Source organism: Hetaerina americana, unplaced genomic scaffold (assembly GCF_022747635.1).
Source record: "Hetaerina americana unplaced genomic scaffold, ioHetAmer1.1.p SCAF_8, whole genome shotgun sequence".
In the NCBI taxonomy this organism is placed as follows: Eukaryota; Metazoa; Arthropoda; class Insecta; order Odonata; family Calopterygidae; genus Hetaerina; species Hetaerina americana.
Window position 1 is genome coordinate 2908945 of NW_027287427.1, and position 24514 is coordinate 2933458.

The 24514-nt window shown below is 44.7% G+C and overlaps 1 protein-coding gene across 8 annotated transcripts in view; it reads right to left on the reverse strand.

The window, feature by feature from the left end:
• rg (A kinase anchor protein rugose) overlaps positions 1-24514 on the reverse strand; it is a 1244182-nt gene that overhangs the window by 11945 nt on the left and 1207723 nt on the right. For all 8 annotated transcript variants that reach the window (XM_071597013.1, XM_071597010.1, XM_071597012.1 and 5 more), the window contains 10 exons: positions 19044-19156; positions 16485-16625; positions 15004-15123; positions 9087-9242; positions 7921-7993; positions 1715-1809; positions 1027-1116; positions 722-899; positions 451-531; positions 16-183 (listed from right to left, as the gene is read on the reverse strand). In XM_071597013.1, coding sequence (XP_071453114.1) covers positions 16-183; positions 451-531; positions 722-899; positions 1027-1116; positions 1715-1809; positions 7921-7993; positions 9087-9242; positions 15004-15123; positions 16485-16625; positions 19044-19156 — 1215 coding nt within the window. The remainder of the gene's footprint in view (positions 1-15; positions 184-450; positions 532-721; positions 900-1026; positions 1117-1714; positions 1810-7920; positions 7994-9086; positions 9243-15003; positions 15124-16484; positions 16626-19043; positions 19157-24514) is intronic.

Below are 24514 nucleotides of genomic sequence, written 5' to 3' on the forward strand. Positions count from 1 at the left end.
TAAACTAGATCTCACCAGTCTCTGTAGAGAAGACTCTGAAGCTGTTGTCCCAGAATCCACAAGCCACTAGGAAACGGCTGTCCACCGTCGTAACAAAGCAGTTTGACCTAATTCGTATTTTCTGGCTGAAGTTATCGCCAAGATGCCGACGCTGAGCAGGACTTGTGCTGCTGGCCATTTGAGCTGAAATTAGAATTTATGCAGGATGAAAATTAATGACCAAGCCTCAGCTGCTGCCGCTGTTCGATACACAATCTACAAATTTGATTTCCTAAATCATGTCATGTCATTTCTCATAACGTACTTGCTCAGGGCACACAGCATCAACTTTAATTACACAATTGGCAATATCATACTTATAATGTTGAACTTAACAACTTAACCTAAGATAAAATTATTAATGCCTTTGAAATAAACATGAAGAATGTAATTTTCATGTTCCATCCTTACATAAGACTGGGTCCATGGTGAGCGGCAGATTAGCAGTCTGTGTCTGAGGAGTATCGGCGTAGCTTGGAGACTGCACTGACGCTGTAGAAACAAGGAAGACATTAGAAAACCCATTTCTCTCCACACGCACCGAAGCACTCAATCAAAACCAACCCGGGAAAAAGAGAGAAAAACGATGAACATGCCAAAGTTTGACTCCACATCTAAAGCAATGAAACGAACCAAAATTCAGCACAAGAATAAATATTGGTGAAGGAGACTGTAACACTACCTGCATAGCTGGGATTCCATCGGTTCACGGCAAATTGCTGACTTGCTGTTATTGTGACAACTGAAGGAAGTGGAAGCTGAGGATATGTGTTGGCTGAAATGTGGACTATTGGCGAGTTGGACGGGAATTTCATTGTCATGCATACGTCTTCAACGACGGCATGAAACATGGAGGGAGACTGCAAAAGGAAGAAAATCATGAGAGTTACACTGAAATCAAAATCTAATAGAATAAGACAGGCGACACTCATTGTCTGAGCATGGATATCCCATGCTCAGCAGCCGCTCGTCTGGAAGGCTCCTCACCACTTGCATGAGCGTGCCTCTCTGGGAGTGAGGCTCCATGAGCAACTGGGACGGAGTTTGACCAAAGTTCCTGATTTGATTTTCAATCGCCTGTGAAGAAGAGGAAACAAAAGGGTTTCAATTTCCCATACATATATATATATTAGAAACAATATGAAGATAAGTGATGAGAAACTGAAACTTCGGACATGAATCACTTATGTCAAGTCGGAAACAATGAAGATCATGAAGACAATTCGATACTAGGTTCAACAAAACTACAATATTTTCATTATTATGACTATAATTTAATGTAAACAGACAAATCCTTGAATATCATAGGAAATAGAGACTGAATTGCTTGCATTAAAAATAATTTTATGATGAGATAAGAATGTATGCTCAGTTTCTAAAAGAGACAAAAGATAGATTATGCTCAGATCTCCCTCCACAATCCATCAAGATGAAAATGATCTCAACAAAACTGAGCAGTCGCAGTCCAAGAGAGTGGCAAACTTTTACATGTGTATATATAAACTGCATGGGTAGGGAAAAACAATGACTGATAAAGGACAAATTTCAAAAAAGATTATTAATGTGGAATTATATTCATAACATGATATGGATTAAACTAATTCATTATAGATAGTTAATGATTTATTTGTTGCATTGCAAAACATTGTATTTGCTTGCCTTCCATGCCACTCACCTCTCTCATGACGGAATCAGTTATACTGTCAAGATCCACACTGCCTTCATACGTCAGGTAGTAGAAGACATTAGTCAATCGAACTGCTTCTGGGCCTGTAAAGGTGGAGGAGAACATTGACTCAATTAGAGAAACCCAAGCATTAGTCAATGCAACCGTTGGCAAAAAAGGTCAGCCTTTTCACAAGAGAGCAGCTTTCCCTGTCCGAGTCTAAGATTTGTTCCTAAGATCAGGGAAGCCAATTGCTTGCTAAGCATGAATGAAATTAGCCTTAGTTCACAGATTAGACAAATAAGTTTCCACCTCCTTTTGGCATTAATGTTTGACAAAATGATAATAGTGTTGACTGGTTGGGTTTAACATATGCAGTTCACTTCTTTTAGGTTTCTAAACTTTTACACCTCAAGACATTTTGGGCAGACTTGAAAACCTACACATTATAAAACATCGGGTGCTTGCAAACAACCCCTGTGCAACAGAAAATACCATTCAGAAACAAGACTGCCTTCTCCTGCGTCTTTTAATTCTCTCCCACCCCTAAGCCATCTTGAATGAGCACAACTCAGGCCTTGCTGACCGACACTTGCTCCCCAGTCTCCTCTCGACACTCCGCTGCCACTCGCTCAACCTGCCTTACATTCCCTTTTCACATCTCATTCAAAATTTACCCCAAAACATCCTCTGCTCCCCAACTGCACCTTATAATACTTCCTAATTTGTCACCCTTGTTGCCCACAGCATTTCCTTAACCACTCAAATTAACCACAGGCATGTCATGAAAACCTCCAGCCTAAACAAATCCTCTTTCCTCCAGGATCACATATACAAATATACTTTTACACCACTAACCTTGATAAATCACAATTCCCACTAATCTTTTCCTTACATTCGCCTCAAGTTCCTAGCCCCTCACTGCAGAACCGCCCTTTCTTCATTAGAATGACATGCAGTTCCCCAATCGCTCTTTCATAATCTCGGCCAAACCATCTGGACCATGACCTAGAGCTATTTCCTTGCCAAGTGTGAATTATGCAAGGGTTCTATCGGCAATGGGGTGCACATCTGTGCATTCAGGCAATGAAACATTGCCACTCTATGTCTCGAAGAATGCCATTAACTATTGTTCCATTAATTCTGGAAAGTAATGGCTTCAATTGATAAACTAATCCTGATAGAACCCTGGATTTACAGCAAGAGTTGGAGAAATAGACAGCACTTAATATGATACAGGCTGGATAATTCTGCCGGTTAGGGACGTAATAGTAATAGATATAAATGGAAGTAGCCTGATGCAAAGAGTTGAGGGCTGTGGTGCCCACTTGCAGTGTGGCTGAATTTCACATTGTGTAATGGTTGGGTCATGTGAGCCCTTAAAATTTCACTATACTACAGTTATGATGATAAAGGATTAAACCAAGGTTAGGGGAGTCTTTTAAAATGAAGTTCAGGACCTGAAATAGATTTGGAATCATTCACACCAAGTGCCCCTCAATCATCAGCAATATGGGAGCTTGTGAATACAACACTGGAGTATGATATGTGGCAGAATGAGAATGTGGACCTATTCCTGGCTGGCGAATAAATGAAGAAATATCATTAGCAGTGGCCATGGCCATGTGATTCAATAGCAGTGACATGGATTTTTTGAGTTTTTCAAATGAAGCATACATGAGAACTACAAAGGCCACCTCAGAACATTGAAAAATTAAATATTGAGTTCATGCAAAACAGATCATACTCGAGACTATTGGAAAGAAAGCTGGAAAACATACCCACCCAATCTGATATCCAAACACCAAAGGCATACTGCTCCCAGGGTGTGCCATATGGACGTATCGATTCAAATGTTTTTAGAGATGAGGATTTGACAGAATTGCCAAATTTCGCACAATATGGTCTTCAGCACGAAATGGACGAGGTTTTATGGTGAAAATTTGACGATGTTGAATAACATTTGCTATGGAGAGAATTCTCTGTTTCAACACGTAACACACGTCTTTTCAAATATCATTGTCCCTCGACTCATGTTTCATCCATACATTGTCGCTCGCACTTTCTCAATGCAATTAGTTCTCAAAAAACCCGCAGCATGCTCCCCACTGTAATCTCCCGCCGGCAGGGGGGCTAAGAAGGGGGGGGGGGCAAATTAAATCCCAGCATCTCTTTCCTCTGGAGCGACGAGAGAAGGAAGGGAACAAACAGTGAGCGTGGCGCAGATAAGCGGGGGCAGACAGGGAGGGGGCAAGGCCGGCCCGAAGCTTCGACGGCACGCCTCCGACCGCTCAGCGTGGCGAATTCGAGGGGGTGGCGGTGGGACCAAGGGGGCCAGAGCCAACGGTGCTGCCCTGGGCTCAAGCGCAGGAGGAATGGGTGTTTGTTCGGTGTGGCCTGCGCCAACAGATAGGGCACGCCTCAGGCAAAACCGTGCCCTCCCCAGGATTGCATCGCCCCTCCCGTCCATCCGTGCCGGGACACTTTTTGTTTTCACTACAATGACTTTTCAATTGTCGCATTGGTTCGAAATGGCATTCATCATTTAACGCACTCGTGACTTGAAGTGACGTTTCCTGCACGTTTTTTTCATTATCATCAACGGTAGTCGAAGAGCGCTCAGTTTGGGTGGACATGCAGACTATCGGCTGACGTTCTTCCACGCCTCAAATAACACTACACAGTGTGACACCATACACCATGGCGAACCCCTTCTCAATTGCGCGTGCTTTGAGGTCGTCTTTCAATTATTATTTATTATTAAGTAATCTACCGGTTAAGGTAGGTTGTGGATGGACACAACTACCAAATAAATATTTTGTGACTCCCAACAAAATACAAAATCCAGCATCCTACTCCACATCAAGTCCTTCTTCGTCTCTGAGTAATTTCTTCCTCCCTTTATCCCGTCCAACATCCCTATCCTGTTCCTTCCCTTTCCTCGTTTGCCTAACATTCTCCCCTATATAACAGTCTTCAACGTCCCACCCCCGGTCTTCATCCACTTCTCCTGCCTCCATAGGATTTCTCCCAACAAACCCCTCTCTTCGACCACCATACCAAGTACTTCGTCATTTGTTTTCTTCTCGGTCCATTTCACCTTCTCCATTCTTCTCCACACCCACATTTCAAAAGCCTCGAGTCTACGTCTAACCTCCTATTTCAATGACCACGTTTCCACGCCGTACAGAGCTGCGCCCCATATCAAGGTTTTTACGAGTCTTTTCTTAACATCCTTACTCAACGTCCCTGTCATCAACTCCCTCCTCCTTGTGAAAGCCTCTTTGCCTAGCGCAATTCTTCTTGTTACGTCCCTACTACTTTGACCGTGTTGGTCCAAAACACTTCCGAGATACATAAACTGTTCTACCCTTTCAATCACGTAAGGTTATTTTTGACTTTTTAACCCCCCCCCCGGGAGGTTTAAAAAGCGATCGAGAGCGACGAAAGCTTTCCTCAATACCAATATTTTACACATCGATTGAATAAGTTTAGACTGAAAATTTAAAGGCAGCTTCTTTTCATTTTGCTGGTATTAGTGTACACACACACAATGGAATGAATAATAGAAAGTTTCACTTAAGGAAGAAACTTTTTAATACCCTTAAATAATTCTAAATCGATATTTTTGTGTCTTTTTGGTGATCAAGAGTAATTCAAATTTTTTCTTCACACAAACGGCTGAAACGATTCAGTAAAAAAACTAGGCTAATTTTTCCCACCAAGCCCCTAGTCAGTTAGGGTAAAGGAACGGAAATACTCCCCCCCCTCTTACCAATATGAGTAATTAAACGACATCCCCTCCAAGTCTCCTCCCTCTCACGTGCCCTTCCCCTCCTCCCTCGCCTTCCACTCTAGCCTTCAACAATCCACCCCAATGCCAATCAGAACGCTCCGAATCTCCTGCCTCCTTCGGATTTCTCCCTGCAATCCTCCCCTTCCCACACCCACGTGTCGAAGGCCTCCAATCTAGGTATCCGTCTTGTTTATCATTTAGTCATCCTCTTGACTCGATGAATAACCTTACGCACCGAATAAAACTACGCTCTACATATATATACATAACTTCTTTCACAAATCCCGCGTTTTAACTCCATCTAAAATCTTCTTCGCTGAAAAGATTCTTCTGTGACTGCCCGATCGTCATTTGATCATCTCCGTCAAGAATGCTTATCCTACAGAGGTCAACTAATTTATCGAGGATCTCGTTACCTTTGCATTATTTACACTAATTATCATCCGTTGCACACATGTAACAGTGGCCGTTCCGGTCAAAAGCATCGAATGTAAGGTCCCTCTTCTCAAACACACACGATCGAGTGATTGAGTGAACAAGCGAAAGCGTGCGCACATCCGTTTTATAATTTTGCATTCGTCTGTGTGATTGGCGGATCACTGACGTAGGAGGAATCCTTGCAAACCCTGAACGAGTGAGTGAGTGCGATTCACAAAGGTCTAATAGTGGCTGAGTGATTGCGAACGGGATCTTGGGCCTTTTTTTAATTTTTATTGTTTCTTATTCGTGTGTGAGTACAACGGGTCCCTGGCATAGGAGATATCCTTACAAAACCCTGAGAGCGTGTGTTCGTGCGTACAATTCATAAGAGTGACTGTTATTCCTCAACACACTCCCTAGTGATCGAGTGGTTGTAAGTTTGTTTTAATTTTTATTATTAACTTTGCCTTTTTTTGTGTGATTGAGGTATACATGGGTCACTGTTTCCCAAACACACCCAAGTGACCTCGTGTCCGTTCCCTATCTTTCCCCTTACTCGTGACTTTGTTTTTACCTCCCCCCCTTTGGACAAACCTATTGCCAATCAAGTTTAGGGTTTTGGCTATCACTGTTCACTATAGTTGCCGCTCTGACATCGAGAATTCAGTGCACAGGAAGCAGCATAGAAGAAAGAATAACCCTCGGAATGATATGGCCAATGACTAAAATCCGCCATACGAGGGACAGAGGGAAGAACCATAGGAGATTGAATACGTCTACGTACGTAGGCTGCCAAGACGGTGGATGCGTTCCTTAGTTCTTTCGAATTTCCCCAACATAGCCAGTGTCCACGGAAACCTCTTAATTGGAAATCATTAATCTGGATTCTCGCAGGCGCAAATGAAGCGCCGCCTGCGGTGGGCCTTCCGACGCGTAGGCCCTCCACCGCGGTGCCCTAATGGGGGGCACTAATTGGGAGGAGCCCCGGGAGAGGAACGGTGTGGGCGTGTCGCCTCTTCTTTTCGTCACCGTGACGCCCCAAACAGGGTGGGCAAGAGGGAGCCAGTTCTGCTTCCGGCCCCCACGGGGCGTGACGCTGACCAGGGCAGTCGACAGGATGACGGGGGATGAGGGTGTCTCGCAAAGGAGGGCGGGTCGGGTGGTGGAACCCCTCGGAGGGAGAGAGAGTTTTTAGGCAGGGGCGTAATTAAATAAGTGACAGGAACCTAAACCGTGGAAACGTAGAAGCAAAGACCTCCTGCCACACACCGCCTCCTCCCTCGACAGAACCCATCCGCCCCACGGTCTCTGCTCGGCCTGGGATATCCCACCCTTTCCCCACGGTGGGTCCGACGCAAAAAAAGGCACACAGACATGGGCCGAGATAATAATGCATGGGAACTTGGCTCCTTCCAGACAGAATTATCCGATTGGCATAAATGGAGACGTTTGAGATGTGACTGAAAATAAGAATGGAAAGGCGACTGAGGAGATGGCGACTCTATCTCGCCTGCTTTGGACATATGTGGGGGCTGGGGAAGAAAGGAGTCGATTCGCACTCCCCCATCCCTGACCACTCCCTCTGGCCACTGGCCACGTGGGGGGGGGGGGTGACGGGAATGACGATGGAGAGAGCGGTTGCCTCTTAGTGCGAAAAGAAACAGCTCCATCGCACGTCGATTCATTCCCTCTGACTTACTACTCCTCTCGCCCGCGGTGACAGGCCCAAGTTCGATGCCTTACCTTTTTCGCATTCCCTCCGTCTCCCCGTCCACGCCCTCCCGAGGACAGCCCTCCTCTTTTGCCATCCTCACCACATATTGGCAAAACGAACTAATATAGTACATGGCACGCGGTCGGACACAAGCAACACACCTAGCAAAATCCCATCGGTTGTATAGGGATGTGAGGCCCTGTTTCAATATTGCCTGATTGAGTCGAAGGAATGAGAACACAACCACGTCTGGGACAGCAGGAGTGATCCGTCCCCACCACTTACCCCTCTGCTTGAATCCAAAGATGAGGTCAATCCAGTGGTTGAGCTGCGAAGACACGAACTCTGACTCGAGGGCCTGAAAGAAGGCAAATGAGGGACGACTTTGAACCCAAACGAGCACATCATCATTCTCTATCAATACGAGTACAAACTTTACTAATTTCAAAGAAACTGCGGGAGATGCCGCAACAGTAACTTTTAACGGAGTCATCCGCTAATGTGCATTTCAATGCAACAATTTCAGAGTGTAAAAATCATTCGCCTTGACTGGGATTCGAACCCAGATCCCTCAATATCCGGTCGAGTGCTTTAGCCACTTAAGCTACCGAGGTGTCCTCTTAAACTCTGAAATTTTTTTTTGTTAATTTCATAGCAGAGATAAGTAAAGTACTATTTAGTGCTGTAATTATTAGTTATTTAGTAATTTAAGCACTATTAATAGGTATAGATTAAGTACCATTTTAAGCGACGTAGGGACAAATCAGGAAGAAATTGTTCCAGATGTGTTTTATAGACACAATGCAATGTGCTCAGGAGACCTTATTACCCTACAATCATTGCATTAGGTCCACCATTCGGCCATTATGGCGGAGGCAAAAGGTCAATGAGGCGCCTCATTGAGGTGCCTCGTGGTTTTTCAAATGGATTCAATGATTCCGGTGAATTTGTTCCCCGGCGGAGAACAAATTCACCGGAACAGAGACTTAAACCCTTGTCTTCCGTTCCTACTCGAAAGTTGTGAAGGTCTCCACCTTTCCCGTCATTATTTTCTTAATAAATGTGAACACATTTCTCCTTTTCCAAATGCATCAAGAATTCCCAATAATATCTCGAATCCTTATGTTTTCATAGTGTCTCTAATAGGTTATGTATGTGTGTGTTGTTGCCACTCGACGTGTCCTCCAATCGCACGCGTGTGCGTATCTATGCGTCAAATGATATACATATTATATATTTCATTGATAAATCATCTCAACATGAATGCATCTTTGGGCGAAAAACTCCAGACGTCGTAAATGATCGTGGATTGTGTGCTGCAGCCTGAGTATTATTTATTGCATACAAGTTCACATCTTCGACGCCGCTTCCTCGAGGTCGCGGTGTCACGCACCGCCTTCCTCCGCGTGACACCGCTCCGTGTGACTGAGCCACTCTCCCCTGCCACTCACCATCCGGTTGATGCGGATGAACTCCTCGGGCGATGACGCCCATGGCGGCAGCTCCACGTCGTCCACGACGCCGCCGCCGTCCTCCAGGCTGCCCAGGCGGTAGCCGTTCGCGTTGACGAGCATCTCCGGCAGGAAAAAGAACTCCGGGATGAGCTCCTAAAAAAAGAAACGGCGAGAGTGTTTTTGAGCGGAGCGGCGGAGGGGGGGGGGGAGGAGGGTGGTGAGCGCGCGCGCTCCTTTTAACGAGGCAATAATTCCCGAGAACGAATCCCCGCGGAATATGCCCCACCCCCCCGCTCTTTTCGCCGACCGTAATAATTTAAGTACCGCGGAGCCACCCACCTTCGTTATGCCTTAATCAGCGTCATAACCGTAATTTACGATGGCCGCGCCTGCCTTAAAAGCGTGTTCGTGGCACGGGGTTCTCCCAAAATTAACACGGCTTTTTTTACGACTCTCTAGTTTAAGGGGCCGTATTCTGTTTTTGTATTAAAGTGGCGCTTAATGTTGTGAGATTTACGCCCGAAATGAATCTGACATTCAAAGTGATAATTTCGACCTTAGTTGAGGGGGAGAATTGAGGGAGGGGGTGGAAGTGTGGGCTTCATCTGAATCGAGAGAAAGAAGTGTGAATCGACATCGGAGGGTGCTGCAATGATCGATGGGGTCGATCGATGGATGACGGTCCTGCTCTCGAACTCGGGGAAGTAAACTGTCAACATTTAGCCAGCTGAGTTAACTGTAATGTATTTTGAACTGATCCAACTCATAAGCTTAAACCCTAATTAAAACTATTTTCAGCCAAGTTAGATCAAAATTAACTATTGAGTAAATACTTGAGTTACTTTAACAGAAAAATTCGTTATTTCAACGAAAACTCACAAATATGTACGCTCATATCTCGAGAAAAAAATGAACAATTGAACAGAAGCTGGCGAACAGTCCAATGCATAAGATTAGGTAGGGATGATTCTCTGGTTTAATCTGAAGTCTCCTCTTTCCCTCTTTTAGTTTCTTATCGGCACAGAATAATACGAGGATTCTCATTATTCCCTTCCGCCGAGACGAATTAACGTTTAGCGTGTCAAGGTGTGAGTTAAGTTTTTTTATTATATGTTGAAACTTAACGAAAATATTTACAAGGGTAGGCTGAAAACTAATTAACACATGCTTGTAGACCACAAAAAACTGACCTGCAGAAGCACTCCTGGTGGCATGTGGAAGTAACATTCTCTCTCAACACGCATGCGCAAGTTCGAGGTCGCTGCGTTAATCCGGTGTATTTCGAGAAGCGGACTTATGAAGACGTGTTCTAGTGCGATGTCAACGCGACTTAAAAAGCGTGCTGTTATCGCAGAAACCTGCAGAAGAATAATCGCCATGGCGGGAGTGCATAAAATACAGGGTGCATTCAAAAAATAATGCAATGGAATTTCCCTCGCTGCTCCTATTGGTCAGAGTGGGATGGAGCCACTTGGAGTAGGTGGGGGGGAGGGAGGCTAAGCTTTGCCGCGAACCCGGTCTCATTGCTTTCCAAGCTGTGGAAGCGGCAGGACGTCAGTTATTGGGCGGCGACCGTGTCACGAACAAAGTCGAATCGAATTTTGGAACGCACCCTGCATTTTGGTCACAAAAACTTCGGTTATTTCTTCAAGAGAGTACACTTATAACTTCTCAGGGATCGATGAAAAAGACGGAGGGTTATTTTTACGCGAGATGGGAAAAAGCATAGCTTTTCTATGCGAAGAGAAATTCGGCGTCTTCCGTAAGAATATAGTTTTAATTCTTGCGATAATTTTATTTTGACATTCGAACGTCATCTCTTGATTCCATATTCTCAGCCACATTGATGGCAGTACTACTGACTGCATGGAGTGTCCAACCTCGAGCCAACTATTCACCAGACGTCTTCCTTGCATTTAAGCACCCACCTAATGGTGCGTGCCACTTAATGCCTGACCAGTTTGGACGGAACTGTAGGTTAATAACCCAATGATTCACAAAGAGAGCAGGCCCGACCTAGTCTAGTCTAGAAATAATGTGAACACCTACACAAAAATGAATTCGTAAGACAGGGTATGACTAGTTCCTGAAATATATACATACTACCTTCATCAAAAAGTTCCCGGAATAACCACCGTGTGGCGCTCCCATCGTTCCGATTTGAGTTCTGTTTTTTTTGTTAAATTGGTACATCTGTTGTTGATATTCCCTTTAAATCTTAGTGTCATAACTTGACATTTGCAAAAGTTACGTAGCCAAGAGTACATCTATCTCTGTGTGTGTTGGCGATTTTTTACAATTTCAGAAATGGATTTAAATTTGCAACAACGAACTTGTATTAAATTTTGCGTAAAAAACGGATTTAGTGGCGCACGGACGTTGGAAATGTTGGAAAAGTGTTTCGGCAACGATTCTCTAAAAAAAACGGTCGTTTACCAGTGGCACGAGCGGTTCAGAAGTGGTCGTGAGTCAATCGAAGATGATGAACGCAGTGGCAGACCATCGACATCGAAAGTCGGTGAAAAAATTGATAAAGTAAAAGAAATGTTGGTCAATAACCGCAAATTAACCATCAGAGAAATAGCGGAGGACTTGAACATTGCCTATGGATCCGCCCAAGACATTGTGGTTAATGATTTGGGTTTCCGTCGTGTAGCAGCAAAGTTGGTGCCAAAAGACCTCAATTTCATGCAAAAAAGAGACCGTGTTGACGTCGCAAAAGACATGATTTGTGAGGCTGAATCCGATCCCACATTCATCAAAAGGATCATTACTGGAGACGAGACGTGGGTTTATGAGTACGACACGCAATCCAGACATCAGGCAAGTGAATGGCGTTCACCAAATGAGCCGAGACCAAAAAAACCACGTCGTTTTCAGTCAAAAAAGAAGGCAATGCTGACGGTTTTCATGGATTACAACGGTGTAGTGCATCATGAATTTTTGCCAGAAGGCCAGACAGTAAACAAAGAGTATTATTTGGGCGTTATGAGACGTTTGCGTGAAGCAATTCGCCGAAAGAGACCAGAAATGTGGGCAGAAAACTCGTGGATTTTGCACCATGATAACGCACCGTCGCACAGTGCTATCATTATTCGTAATTTGTTGACGAAAAATGCAACAAATACCATCCAACAGCCACCGAATTCACCTGATTTGGCTCCCTGTGACTTCTTTCTGTTCAATCGAGTTAAAAAACCATTACGGGGAACGCGTTTTAGCAGCCGAGAGGAAGTAATGGAAAAATCGCAGGAAGCACTGATGGACATACCGAAAACCGAATATAAAAAATGTTTCGAGGATTGGATCAAGCGCTGGCATAAGTGTGTTGCAGTCGATGGGGATTACTTTGAAGGGGACAATATAGATTTAGATAAATAAACTTGTATTTTTAATTTTCTGAATAAATTCCGGGAAATTTTTGATCAAGGTAGTATATATATATATATATATATATATATATATATATATATATATATATATATATATATATATACATATATATATATCTTGAAGTCGAAACTTTCGGGAGTTGCAACGCGCGACGTTAGTGAAAACATTTCATTTTGAGGAGAAGGGCTAAAATGTCCTTTTGATAGGCTAAATAGTTTAACATAATTCCGCCACATCACGCTGGAAACTTTTGACTCTAACTACAAAACGAAATTTGATAACCGAAACGGTTGATATAATTCTGGATGATATTATGGGAATAGTCAACCCCATCCGTACTCCTAAAATGGCCAAAGGATGGGTGAGGGAAATAAGAGGGAAAAAAGAAATTTGTAAATAAATTTAAAAAATAAATTCAATGAATACATAAATTCAATTTTTATTTATTTATATTTTATTTCGTGTGTTTTGCGGGCCACTGGTGCAAAGAGAATTTTCTCGCAAGCCCTGACCGGTGAGTGCTTGATAAGGGCCAATGCTATCTAGTACACCTTAGTCAGAGCGTTTCTTGTTATTATATTTTGGTTTAATCATTTCCTGTTCCAACCCCCCCTATATCATTTTATTTTCTTTTTGTTTCATTTTAATCATTTATTTGTTTTTATTTATTAATTTATCTTAATAATTTACTTATTTTTTATTTCTTTTTCCTTTCTAATTTCCTTCACTATATCCTTCGCCCATTTGTATGAGTACGGCCGGGGTTGATTCTTCCCATAATATTCATACGGCCGTAGTCACCGTTCGCTTCATACTGGATGACATTATTATGAAAAAGTGAACAAATTCCACTGCCTAGCCTTCAAATAACAGAATGTATTCCAATTTGCTTGTCTAATATTGTGATCCATGCCATGCTTTCTCTCTTGCATTGGGTCGCTAATACTTCCCAACATTAAGTTGGCAGTTTTTGAACCCAAAACCTTTGCAGGAAAGAAGACATCGTTTCCTCAGGTTCACCACGCATTTCTTTTCCCTCGTGCACTTCTGACAGGCGCAAGTTCGCATCACGACGGCCCTACATACGCACGCAGTGCCAACGGGTCCTTCCCCCGCACACCACTTTCGAGCAAGCAAGGCTACGTGCGCGAGGTGTTGCCATTTTTCCTATTGTCGTGGCAGGCGAAATGTTGAACAAATAGCAACACCACCACCAGCTGGCGAGAACGGGGACTGGCGCACGTAAGGGTGAACGGCGGTTGGCGGAACCTCACCTATCAAAATCGGGCGGTTGAAAAACCTGAGAGTGACCAACAATTTTTAGAGTTATTATAATTATTAAGTAATCTACTGGTTAAGGCAGGGTTTGGATGGACACAACTTCCAAATAACTATTTTATGAATCCTAACTAAACACAATCCAGCAACCTACTCTACATCAGGTCCCTCTTCATCTCTGTGTACTTCCTTCCTCCCTTCATCCCGTCCAACATCCCTATCCTGTTCCTCCCAACATTCTCCCCTTCATAACAGTCTTCATCGCATATCAATACACCCTTCATCAATTTTTCCTGCATCCATAGGATCTCTCCCAACAAACCCATCTCTCCGCCCACCATACCAAGTACTTCCTCATTGGTGGCGGCGGGGTAACGTCCTCGTCTGCCATTCCAAGGGTCGCGGGTTCGATTCCCGCCTGGGTGAGTTTTCCTCCACCTAGGGCTTGGGTGTTTGTAAATGTTACCATTGTTATCGTTGTTAATAGTTCGATGTAAAGGCCAAAATGTGCTGTTTTCGGACTAATACTGAATAAATAAAATAAATAAATAAATAAATTTGCTTTCTTCTCTGTCCATTTCACCTTCTCCATTCTTCTCCAGACCCACATTTCAAAAGCCTCCAATCTAAGTCTATCCTCCTGTTTCATTGAATAAATTTCCACGCCGTACATACCTACGTTCCATATCGAAGTTTTTACGAGTCTTTTCTTAACATCCTTACTCAAAGTCCCTGTCATCAACTCCCTCCTCCTTGTGAAAGCCTCTTTGCCTCGCGCAATTCTTCTCCTTACGTCCCTACTACTTTGACCGTGTTGGTCCAAAACACTACCGAGATACGTTAACTGTTCTACCTGCTCTAGTTTTTGCCCTCCTATTTCAATGTTTAGCTTAGCCTTTTTCTTTCTGGAAAATCGAATAACCTTGGTTTTATTAATATTGATTCTCATCCCATACCTGTCGCACTGAATTTCCAATTCACTCAGCATTGCTTGCAGCCCCTTGGCTGGCTGACAAACTAAAGCTTGGTCATCAGCAAACCTAACTGATACTCATTAGTTTTCCCAATTCCTTATTTTCTCAGCATTTTGAAAAAAATAACGTCATTAAATTCGGCCGGCTGATTTTGATTACACTCCAGGTCGCCTCCTCAGAGGGTCACCGCCCGAGGGAATGGTGCGCAAGCGGGCTGGAGTCTGCACGGACGATACTTAGTGAACGGCCTCAAGTGCCGACTGACTCACCTTCACGTCGGACGTGTCCCTCTGGCAGTTCTTCCAGGAGTTGGAGATGGAGGAGAAGAGCCGGTTGGGGTGGTCAAACTTCCCGCCCTGCAGCGCCAGGAACATGGTTGTCAGCGGCTCCTGTGCGGGAAGGAAGCACGAGGGAGGTTACTCACGAACAGACCACTCGCGTGCCTCCAGGCTAACGGGGCGCGCACCATGAAAGTTTTCACAAATGTTCATTAAAGCTTGCATCCATGCGTTTCTCTGAATCCTGAATCTGAATGAGTTCTCCCAATTATTCCCGTGCCTTGTGGATGGAATGTATGGATGCTTGTAATCAATTTTGAGCCCAGATGCACCTTCGCAGATACATGCGATACTCGGGTAGAAGTAGCAATCGATTTTTTTTCTGGCTCAACTTTGAGGAAGTTCATATTCATTAAATGAAGAACACAATGTATTTGTCCGCTGTTCTTTATTTTGGCACTACTAGTTTCAAATCTTAGGCGTCATTAGCAGGTTCACATTAACTTAACTAATTTATACCTGATGATGACGCCTAAGCGTTGAAACTATTACCACCAAGTAAGATATGGTGCTTTCCCAGCGTATTTGCTTGATGAAGTTTTCTCGGGTCTTCTACCGGGCAAGGGGTTCCATATTGGCCGACGTTTCGATGCATCCGAACGTCGGCCAATATGGAAGAACCCCTTACCCGGTGGAAGACCCGAGAATACTTCAACTAGTAGTACCAAAATAAAGGACAGTGGAAAAATTCATTGTTTTTTTCATTTAATGGAGTAGAAGTAGTCGTTATTGGGGAGGCGACCAACAACTAACATTATATTTGTGCCATTAGGGATGGACAGGAAAGGATGAAGGGTGGAGAGAAACCCAGCGTCGGCATTGGCCTACTCTTGTCGCAAGGCGCCAAGGGATCCAAAGTTTAAAAGTCCCATCCGACGGACGGCGTACTCACTCAAAGTGCCCTCCACAAAGCATCTCAATTAGGGATCGGGATACCACTGAAAAGGATCTGCCGTACCCGGGAGTGGAACCCGGGGCCTCTGGGTGGGAAGCAAGTACACTAGCCAACGCACCATTCCCATCCCCGCAATACTTGAGATATCCTCATGGATTTACGGGCTAGTCAACAACAATTTATGGCAAGAAATGCGAAACGTAATTAATATTAAATGACCTGCAATGAACGCAAATGTAAGGCGTCAATCGAGGCCATAGATGCATAAGAATAATATATATGATGATGGAAAGGGTGAGTCACAGAACTGAAAGCAGCTCTCCCGGATGAGTTCCCCTTGGACCAAAAAGGGAGTCTACGTGGTTTGAGTCACCATTCTGTTCATTGCAATGCCATTCCTTCAGTCCACTTAAGCATTTCATGATCCAAAGGCAACACTGCCGGATTGCTCAGTCCGGAGAGCACTTAGCCTTCCTTAGCCATTTCCAGTAGCATCTGCGACGCGGCACAGACTTACCACTCGCACGAGCCAGTTGAGCACGAAGGCGGCCGTGGAGTAGTGGGTCCCGCAGTGGAAGGGTGGGATGCTCTCGTGGTCCCACTGGTTGTAGCGCTCCTCGAAGTAGGCCCGCCGGCTCGGATTCAGCGCGCCGATGGGCTGCAACGAAGGTCGCGGTTAGTGATACACGTCACAGCGGCACACAAGAAAAAGAAGAGCATTGAGCCAGTTGGAATAGGGACGTGGAATGTTAGGATGAGGTTGAGAGCAGGGAAATTTGAAAATACAAAGGAAGAGAGGGATAACATTTCAGGGCTGTGCGAAGTGAGATGGTAGGATAGCGGGGATTACTATAGTGATAATTATAGAGTAATATACAGCGGAGGGGACGAGATTCAGCGAGGGGTCGCCATAATATTGAATAATAATGTAGGAAAAAGCGTAGTCAACATAGAAAAAGCAACGGATAGAAAATTACTAGCAGAGGTAAAAGCAGAACCAACAAACTTGTTCATCGTTCCGCACACCTGCCACCTAACAAATCATAAGGAGGCAGAATTCGATAGGGTATACGATTAATTAGAGGAAGAAATAGGGTGTGTTCCTTCAGGGAACGGTTTGATAGTGATGAGGGAATGCGACGGTAGGTGAAGGAAGAGATGGTAATGAGGTGGGAGTTTATGTTATGGTTAGGTTCAAATTTAGGAACAGCGTGATCGTTTCGCACAGCTTCCCGGGAGCGGATGCGGACTCTGATAACAATTTAGCCGTTATGAGGTGTAGCGCCCGATTAAAAAAGATAAGGCAGTGGCCGTAGGATAGGAAATGGAAGGCACGAGGAATGACCGTGGGTAGAAAGCAATTGAAGTCTGCAGGAGACGGGGATTAATAATAACGAGGAGTAGACACCAAATTAACGTAGAGCTACATGAAAAATGTCCGAGACTTCAGCGAGATATCTGCCAGGGTATATTATGGTTAAGTGCAAATTGAGGAACAGGGTTTTTGCAAAACAGTTTCCAGAAGAGGATGTGCATTCAGATCTTAATTGAGCAATAATGAAAAGTGACGTTGGACTCAGGAAGAAAGAAGAGGGTGGGGTAGTTTAGGATATAGAAGCATTAACCGTAACAATAAGTCAGGAATATCATTAGGTTGAAGAGGAATAATGAGAGGAAAGTAAGAGGCAGGTGCAACAGGAAAAATTAGGAACATATCGAAATATAGATATCGAAAGTCGTAAACGAAACTGGGAAATATTAATGGGGGAAAGGCAAAGAAGTAAATTAAACCATGGATCACAGACGAGATGATTGGGATAATATATGAGAAAAGGAATGCAAACGCAGAATTACAGGGTACGTTCCAAAATTAATACAATTATTTCTTTTAAGTAATTTACTGATTGGATGCCTTCTATGGACGAAAATCGGGTTCCTTTTAGGGTGCCTTAATCTTATGGGAACGAAAAGAAGTCTGCTGTGGCGACGTCAGTACTAATTGGGGGTGGGGCAACGTTGGCACCTAGTGTTTGGCCAGGAACTCGCGGACTCGTAGCGCGTTGTGGCAAGGCGAGTTGTCGTGATGGAGTTGCCAGGTTTTCGGATCATTCCAGCAAATCCACGCAGAAGGCAGCGTTAACTGTCGGTCCTTGAGGAACAAACTCCTTATGGACCACTCATTTACTGTCGAAAAAGACAATGAGCATTGCTTTCAATTTTGATTTGATCATTCTTGCCTTTTTGGGCTTGGGGGACCGGTCGGTGTGCCACTCTAAGCTTTGGCGTTTTGTTCCTGGATCGCATTCAAAAACCCAGGTTTCATAACCAGTGATGGCGTTGCCCTAATAATCAGGTTCATTTTCAATAAGTCGCAAAAGTTCACTTGTAATTTCCGCTCGGTTGGTCTTATGTGGTACGGTCGGCGCCCAGTGGTTTACACTAACTGACTACTTGCAGCTTCCACAGCATAGAGAGCACTGAGACCGGTTTCGCGGAAAAGCTTAGCGTCTCCCTCACACCTACTTCAAGTGGTTTGATCCCCGTTCGACCAAAAGGAGTGGCGCGGGAAATTCAATTTAATCACTTTTGGATCGCACCCTGTAAGTACAAGAAAGTACCAGGAGATCAATAAAACCTCTAAAGGGAAACTAATGAGGAGAAAAGGGCGCGGCGGAAGACCCTGTGGCAAGATATGGAAATTTACAAAGGAAATGCTAACGATCGGTGTGCTTGACGGGCAGCACTATACGTATCTGTGAAAGCAATGTCGGGAGGTCGGAATGGAAAATCCAATCACGGTGTCCAAGATACGTCAGTGAGGAACCGACGCCACAAGCAAATGCTTGGGTCGATAAGTCAAAATGGCAAGAGTTAAAGTTTAATCCTTCGTCACTGACGACGAAGAGCATGAGACAGATTTCGTATCCGTATTTTTCACACTCTTGGAATGCCTCTATCAAGCGCTTACCATTTGATCACAAAGAAAGTGTGAACAAATTTAGAGAGGAATGGGTGGGCCGCACAAATGCGCCCCGTTGTCATTGGAACGTTGTGAATGGAAGGGAGTGTCACTTACCAAAGTGAGGTCGCGGTAGTTTCTTGCCTGGCCGAGGTCAAGTTCCTTGTCCTCGTAGTTGGTGAGCACCCACGGGAACACGGGGTACTGATTGAGATCATTGTACGTCCGACCTGCGGAGAAAGGACAAAGTGGTTTTACACATGAATTCACCGCATTTAAGTTAAACATTCAAAGTTTAAGTTTTAGGTGGCTAAAATAGGCTCTCTCATTTTGCCTCAATTAGACTTAAATCTACTCTAACAATTTTTATTTTTTTAACTACAGTAAACAATGATAAGCATTACGTATCAAAGTCACTTATCGAAAATCACACAAAAATCATCAGTCTACGACATTGTTTCCAAAAAGCATTCAAAAATATTTTACTCACACGTATTAAAATATATTGTTATTAGTCATTTAGTATGCATTAAAGAAAAATATTTTCGATATTAAAGTTACCATATATTTCAGTACCATGAAGAATTTAACGATTAAAAAAAACTTTTACAATTGATATCACGGAAAAAATAATTTCGCAAAAATCGGGTTTCAAATGCATCGTCTAGGAGTGAAGTAAAAGCTTGCATGTTATCGGCTGAATGTTTTCCTGCATTCTAAGGTGCAATGATTTGTTGAACTGGTGCAATCCGGCGGTCATGACTCGGACTATAGCCCCGCCCACTAGCGGCGCTAGTTGCCTGAGACCCAATAAGCCGTATGTACTTGGCGGATCGTCGAGCTGTGCGTATGATGCCAGTCATGTTAGATTCTGTCGTCATTGTTTTCACTGTTTGTCGAAAATGGAAATTGACGAAATCACGGAGCGACGCATCAACATCAAGTTTTTTGGTGTAGGGCGATAAATGTTATCAAGAAATTACTGAAATGTTGACAGCTGTTTATGGTGATAATGATCTGAAGAAAACATCCGTTTTCAAGTGGATTAAATCTAGCCGAAAAATCAAGAAAAAACTGATCGAAAATCAAAGTCAAGCTCCTGGTTTTCTTTGATGTCGAAGGTGTTGCTCATCATGAATTACTTCTTGAAGGACAAACAGTAAATGTTGAGTTCTACCTTGCAGTTCTCGATGGTTTGCGAGATCCCGTGCGTCGTGTGCGACCACATTTGACTCCAGGCGAGGGATCGATCCTTCCTTCACCATGACAATGCACCTGCACATTCAGCATTGATTGTCCGCCGTTTTCTGGCAAAAAAGCCATCCTTCATCATTCTCCTTAGTCACCATAACTCGCCCCCCCCGGCGACTTTTTTCCTATTCCCAAAATGCAGAACTGTGATGAGGGGACATCACTGGGAAGAAGTGGGTACAATAAAGCAAGAAACGGCGAGAAAACTAAAAAGCCTAACTGCCAAGAGGACTTCAAAGGGTGTTTTAAACAGCGGACAGAAGATGGAATAAGTGCACAGCGACAATTGGAGAATACTTTGAAAAGGGGACAAAATCGATATAGACTAAATTTTGAAAAGTTTTTAATGGCATCAGTTCGTGTATTTATTGGACAGAGTAGTAAGCCTACTCTCATCCTTCCTCTACCCCACGCTCAAACGACGTCCTCACTTCTATCACGGCCTTCCTTCCGACACACACCAACTCTCAGTATTTCTTCCTTCCACTTCCCCTGCCTTCTTCGGATCCCCCCCCCCCAAATAAATCCGACCTCCATTCTCCCACCCTTCCCTCAATCCCCTGCATTATTCTTCTTCTCTCTCCAACTTATTCCCTCCTTTCTCCACTACGACCGCATTTCAACAGACTTTAATCTACGCTTACATTCTCAGTCTCACGTCCGTGATAAACCATGCTCCATACTTTAAGTTGCCTTTACCTACTTATCTTTTTTTCGCATCTTTACTCGGTGCGCCCGTCACCACAACTTCTCTCTCCTTGCAAGTTCCTCCTACGCTCGAGATATTATTTTCCTTCGACAATATCAATAGAAATGTCTCAAGACCAATCAGATACAGAAAGTAAATCCTAACAACGCCCGTAGCACGCGGAATTCAATCCCCGCTGACTCGCACTAACTTGAAGTGCAAGGAATTTCAATAAAAATTATTGGATTATTTTGCCAAAGCATAAAAAATATAAGACATGACATAGAACACCTTTGAAAACCCAAAAGGAGACGTCATAAGAACGGAAAGCCGGCTCGATTAATGCAGTGCGGACAGCGAGGTTTTTCAGAATGGTTTCATCGTCTACGGAAACGAAAGATCGAATAGACTTGGGGGAGGAGAATTCAATTCAGTTAGCTCACAACTCTATAGCATTAGTTAAGAATGAAACGACAATGGCATAGAATGTGTTTGCTATAAACTCAAGGAATATAATTACAATTGCCGGCCTCGTCTACCAGTCCAAGGGTCGCTGGTTCGATTCCCGTCTGGGTGGGTTTTCCTCCACTTAGGGCTTCGGTGTTTGTATTTGCCGGTTGGTAGGAATGGGGGCCAGAGATTCTGGATGAGAGGATTCTTTTCATCTTGAGCGACTTCCTCTACCAGTGCCTTGGATACGGCTTCCTTCATGGTGGTAAGTTTAAGTTCTCGGAAAATGTTTCTGTTAGGGATGTACCAACGGGCCCCTCCTATCTTGCGGGCCCTTTTATTCCGCCATGCCTGTATTCTACTAGTATTTAATGCAAAGGCGAGGGCTGTGGCCCATATCGGAGATGCATGCAGAGTTTGTGGACGCATTCTAGTATTTAGGATATCTACCCATCTATTTATATTGGGGTTTGGGCCAGCAGAGGTCGAAGAGCAAATGTGGATGATGATAGGATTTCGGAGATTATGTGATCGATGTGGGGAGTGAAGGTTGATTCGGAGTCCAGGACCGCGCCTAAGAATGTATGGGTGGATTTCTGGGGTAGGATTTTCTGGTAAGGTAAGTGTTAGTGAATTCGGAAGGGTGTCCGGTGAAACAGGCTGTTGTGCATTTCGTTGGGTTAACGGATAACCTCCACTCTGCAAGTCAATCCTCAATTAGATCAAGGTGGTCTTGCAGAGCTTCATCGGTTTTGCAGGGCTGCCGGCTCTTGGGCTGCAATGGCTCTATCATCGGCATGAAGGAAAAGGTGGGTCGAGGGATGGGAAGGAATGCCATCAATAAATAGATTAAATTGTAGGGGACTTAGGACTGCACCAATGTGAATAGGTTGGTAATTAGGTTTTGAAGATATTGTGGGAGATGGAGAAAGTAGCTTCGAAAATGTCACTATTCATACAAAGCCGCGGCCGTGCCCGCGTGTCTGCCGCTCTCTTATTGGTTGAAATCGATTCGTCAGTGGCGGTGGTCAGCTCCATTTGCCATAGCGTTTCGCGGAGCTACTTCCAATTCAGCCAGGCCTCATGACGCCCGCAGCAGAGCGGCTGAAACGTCGCCATCAACATGACTGCCACCTGGATTGAGGACTCCTCATCCTATTTGCGTCACAGAAAAGAAATTTCAAATCCATCTACCGCGATCTTCCGGATCCCTCATTTAACCTTTGGCAGCAAATCATGGGAAAGCCCAACGTGATCGCGTATAACACGACCTAACTTATCAGGTTCTCCAGGGAAAGTCGTAGGAGCGAGCAACGAATGTTAAGGAATCCATATTTTATCACTTCCCTCGATCCCGAGCAATTAAAAATAACGAAATAAAAATAAGTACTACATACTCCGAATTTCTCCCAGCATATCCCCTCTCCTCCCCCCCCCCTTCGCCTAGCCTTTCTCCGTTTGTTTTTCCTTCCGTCCGACCAAGTTTTCGAGCCAAACAAAACTACACTCCGCATTTATTGTTTCACAAGTATTTTCTCAAGACACAAAGTCAAGGCCCTCGTCATCAAATGTCTCCCCCGCGTGGAAACTTCTTCAATTGACCCATTATTCTTACTACAGTCCATGATGACCATTTCGTCCAAAACACGCAGAAGAGAGAAATGTTTTCACTTAGTTTATTTTTTAAAATGAAATACTCGGCAAAAAATATATATAAAAATCCACTGGCAAATTAAATGATATTTTGGAAATACGTTCTTTGCGAGTTGGCACCCGAGGGTATTATAGTATGGTGCGGAGGGAATCGAGGCGCAGGTCAAAAGGGCCGTGCGGGCGGGAGTGATTTTGTCTGGCACCGAGTGAGACGTCATATCATTCGGCAGGGTGGGTGGGGGGGACGCGGAGGGGGAGACGCGGAGGGAGGGACGTGGAGCGGAAAATTAAAAGCCACCGCCACCGACCATCCATACTCCGGAGAAGAGTTGCTTTTACGAAACGAAAAATATGGCGCGCCTCTGGTGATTAACTTAAGAAGCAGACTCCCAGCCCACCGAGAAGAATCCCCGCGCTGCGCCGTCACGTGGCCGAGAGACTTCGAGAGAGCACCAGCACCACCACTGCGGCGAAATTATGTTGTCCCCTCGCGACAGAGAGATAGAGTAGAGAGAGGATCAAAGAATCCCAAGGTGGCGGTATGTAATGTAATGCCCTTCCGCAATACTAAATCACGGAGGGTGAGGGGTGGGGGGGAGGGGCGAGCGAGAGAATTTGACGCGTTTCCAAGAGCCAATGGGAATCGGGGGTGCGAGGGGGGGAGGGGGGATCTTCAAGTGATATGGGAAAGGGGGGGGGCGTGATTTACGCGCTTTCAAGGGCGATCAAAGGGAGCGGGAGAGACATCTGGCGGGGATGGGCGACTCACTCCCGTCCCTTTCCCGTGGGGGCGGACGACCCCCTATCTTCTTCGACGCCCCCCCCTCTTTATTATTTACGCTCTTTCCACGGGGGCGGGCAAGCCACCGCCTCTGGATGATAGTCATGACCTTTGATGCGGAGCTTCCATAAAGACAATGAGTTTACGAGAGGGCGCGCAGAAAGGCCGGGCCACGCTTCGCGTCCGCAAATATAACAACAGTAATGAGATGAGGGAGGAAGGCAATAAGGAGAGGAATGGGCCGCCCTCCGCTCAAAGCGAACCTTAGACCCTCGAGGTGCTCGCGACCCGGGCGTGAAATACGATGGCGAAGCGACGGCCATTCATTTCCCAGCGATTTCGCCCACGTCTACGGGGCTCGGCGCTACAATCCGGACGCATTTCACTTCGAATTTCCAGCAATCTTACAGGGCCACAGGAGGTCGCGATTGGCGTTGTTGAAAGCTATAGGCATCTTGTAAACAGTCATAACCTCACAATGTCCGAGATGTTACGTACAAGTGCGGAGTACAATCGAAGAGCCGCGATTATCAAAAGTGTTCGAGCTGGGCGTTATATTTCGAAATATGTAGTTCGATTCTTCTACTACCCCAGATCAACTGTTTACGATATTGCGGCTAGGTATTGTGCTTCGGAGAAGTCTGGGGAAGGTTTTGCCAACCCGGCGAGGAAATCTCATTCGAGGAAACGCGTGCTGATCCGGATTTAAGCGCTGCACCCTGTGTATTGAACCTGCAGGCCAACACGAGAGTGTGTGACAGGGGT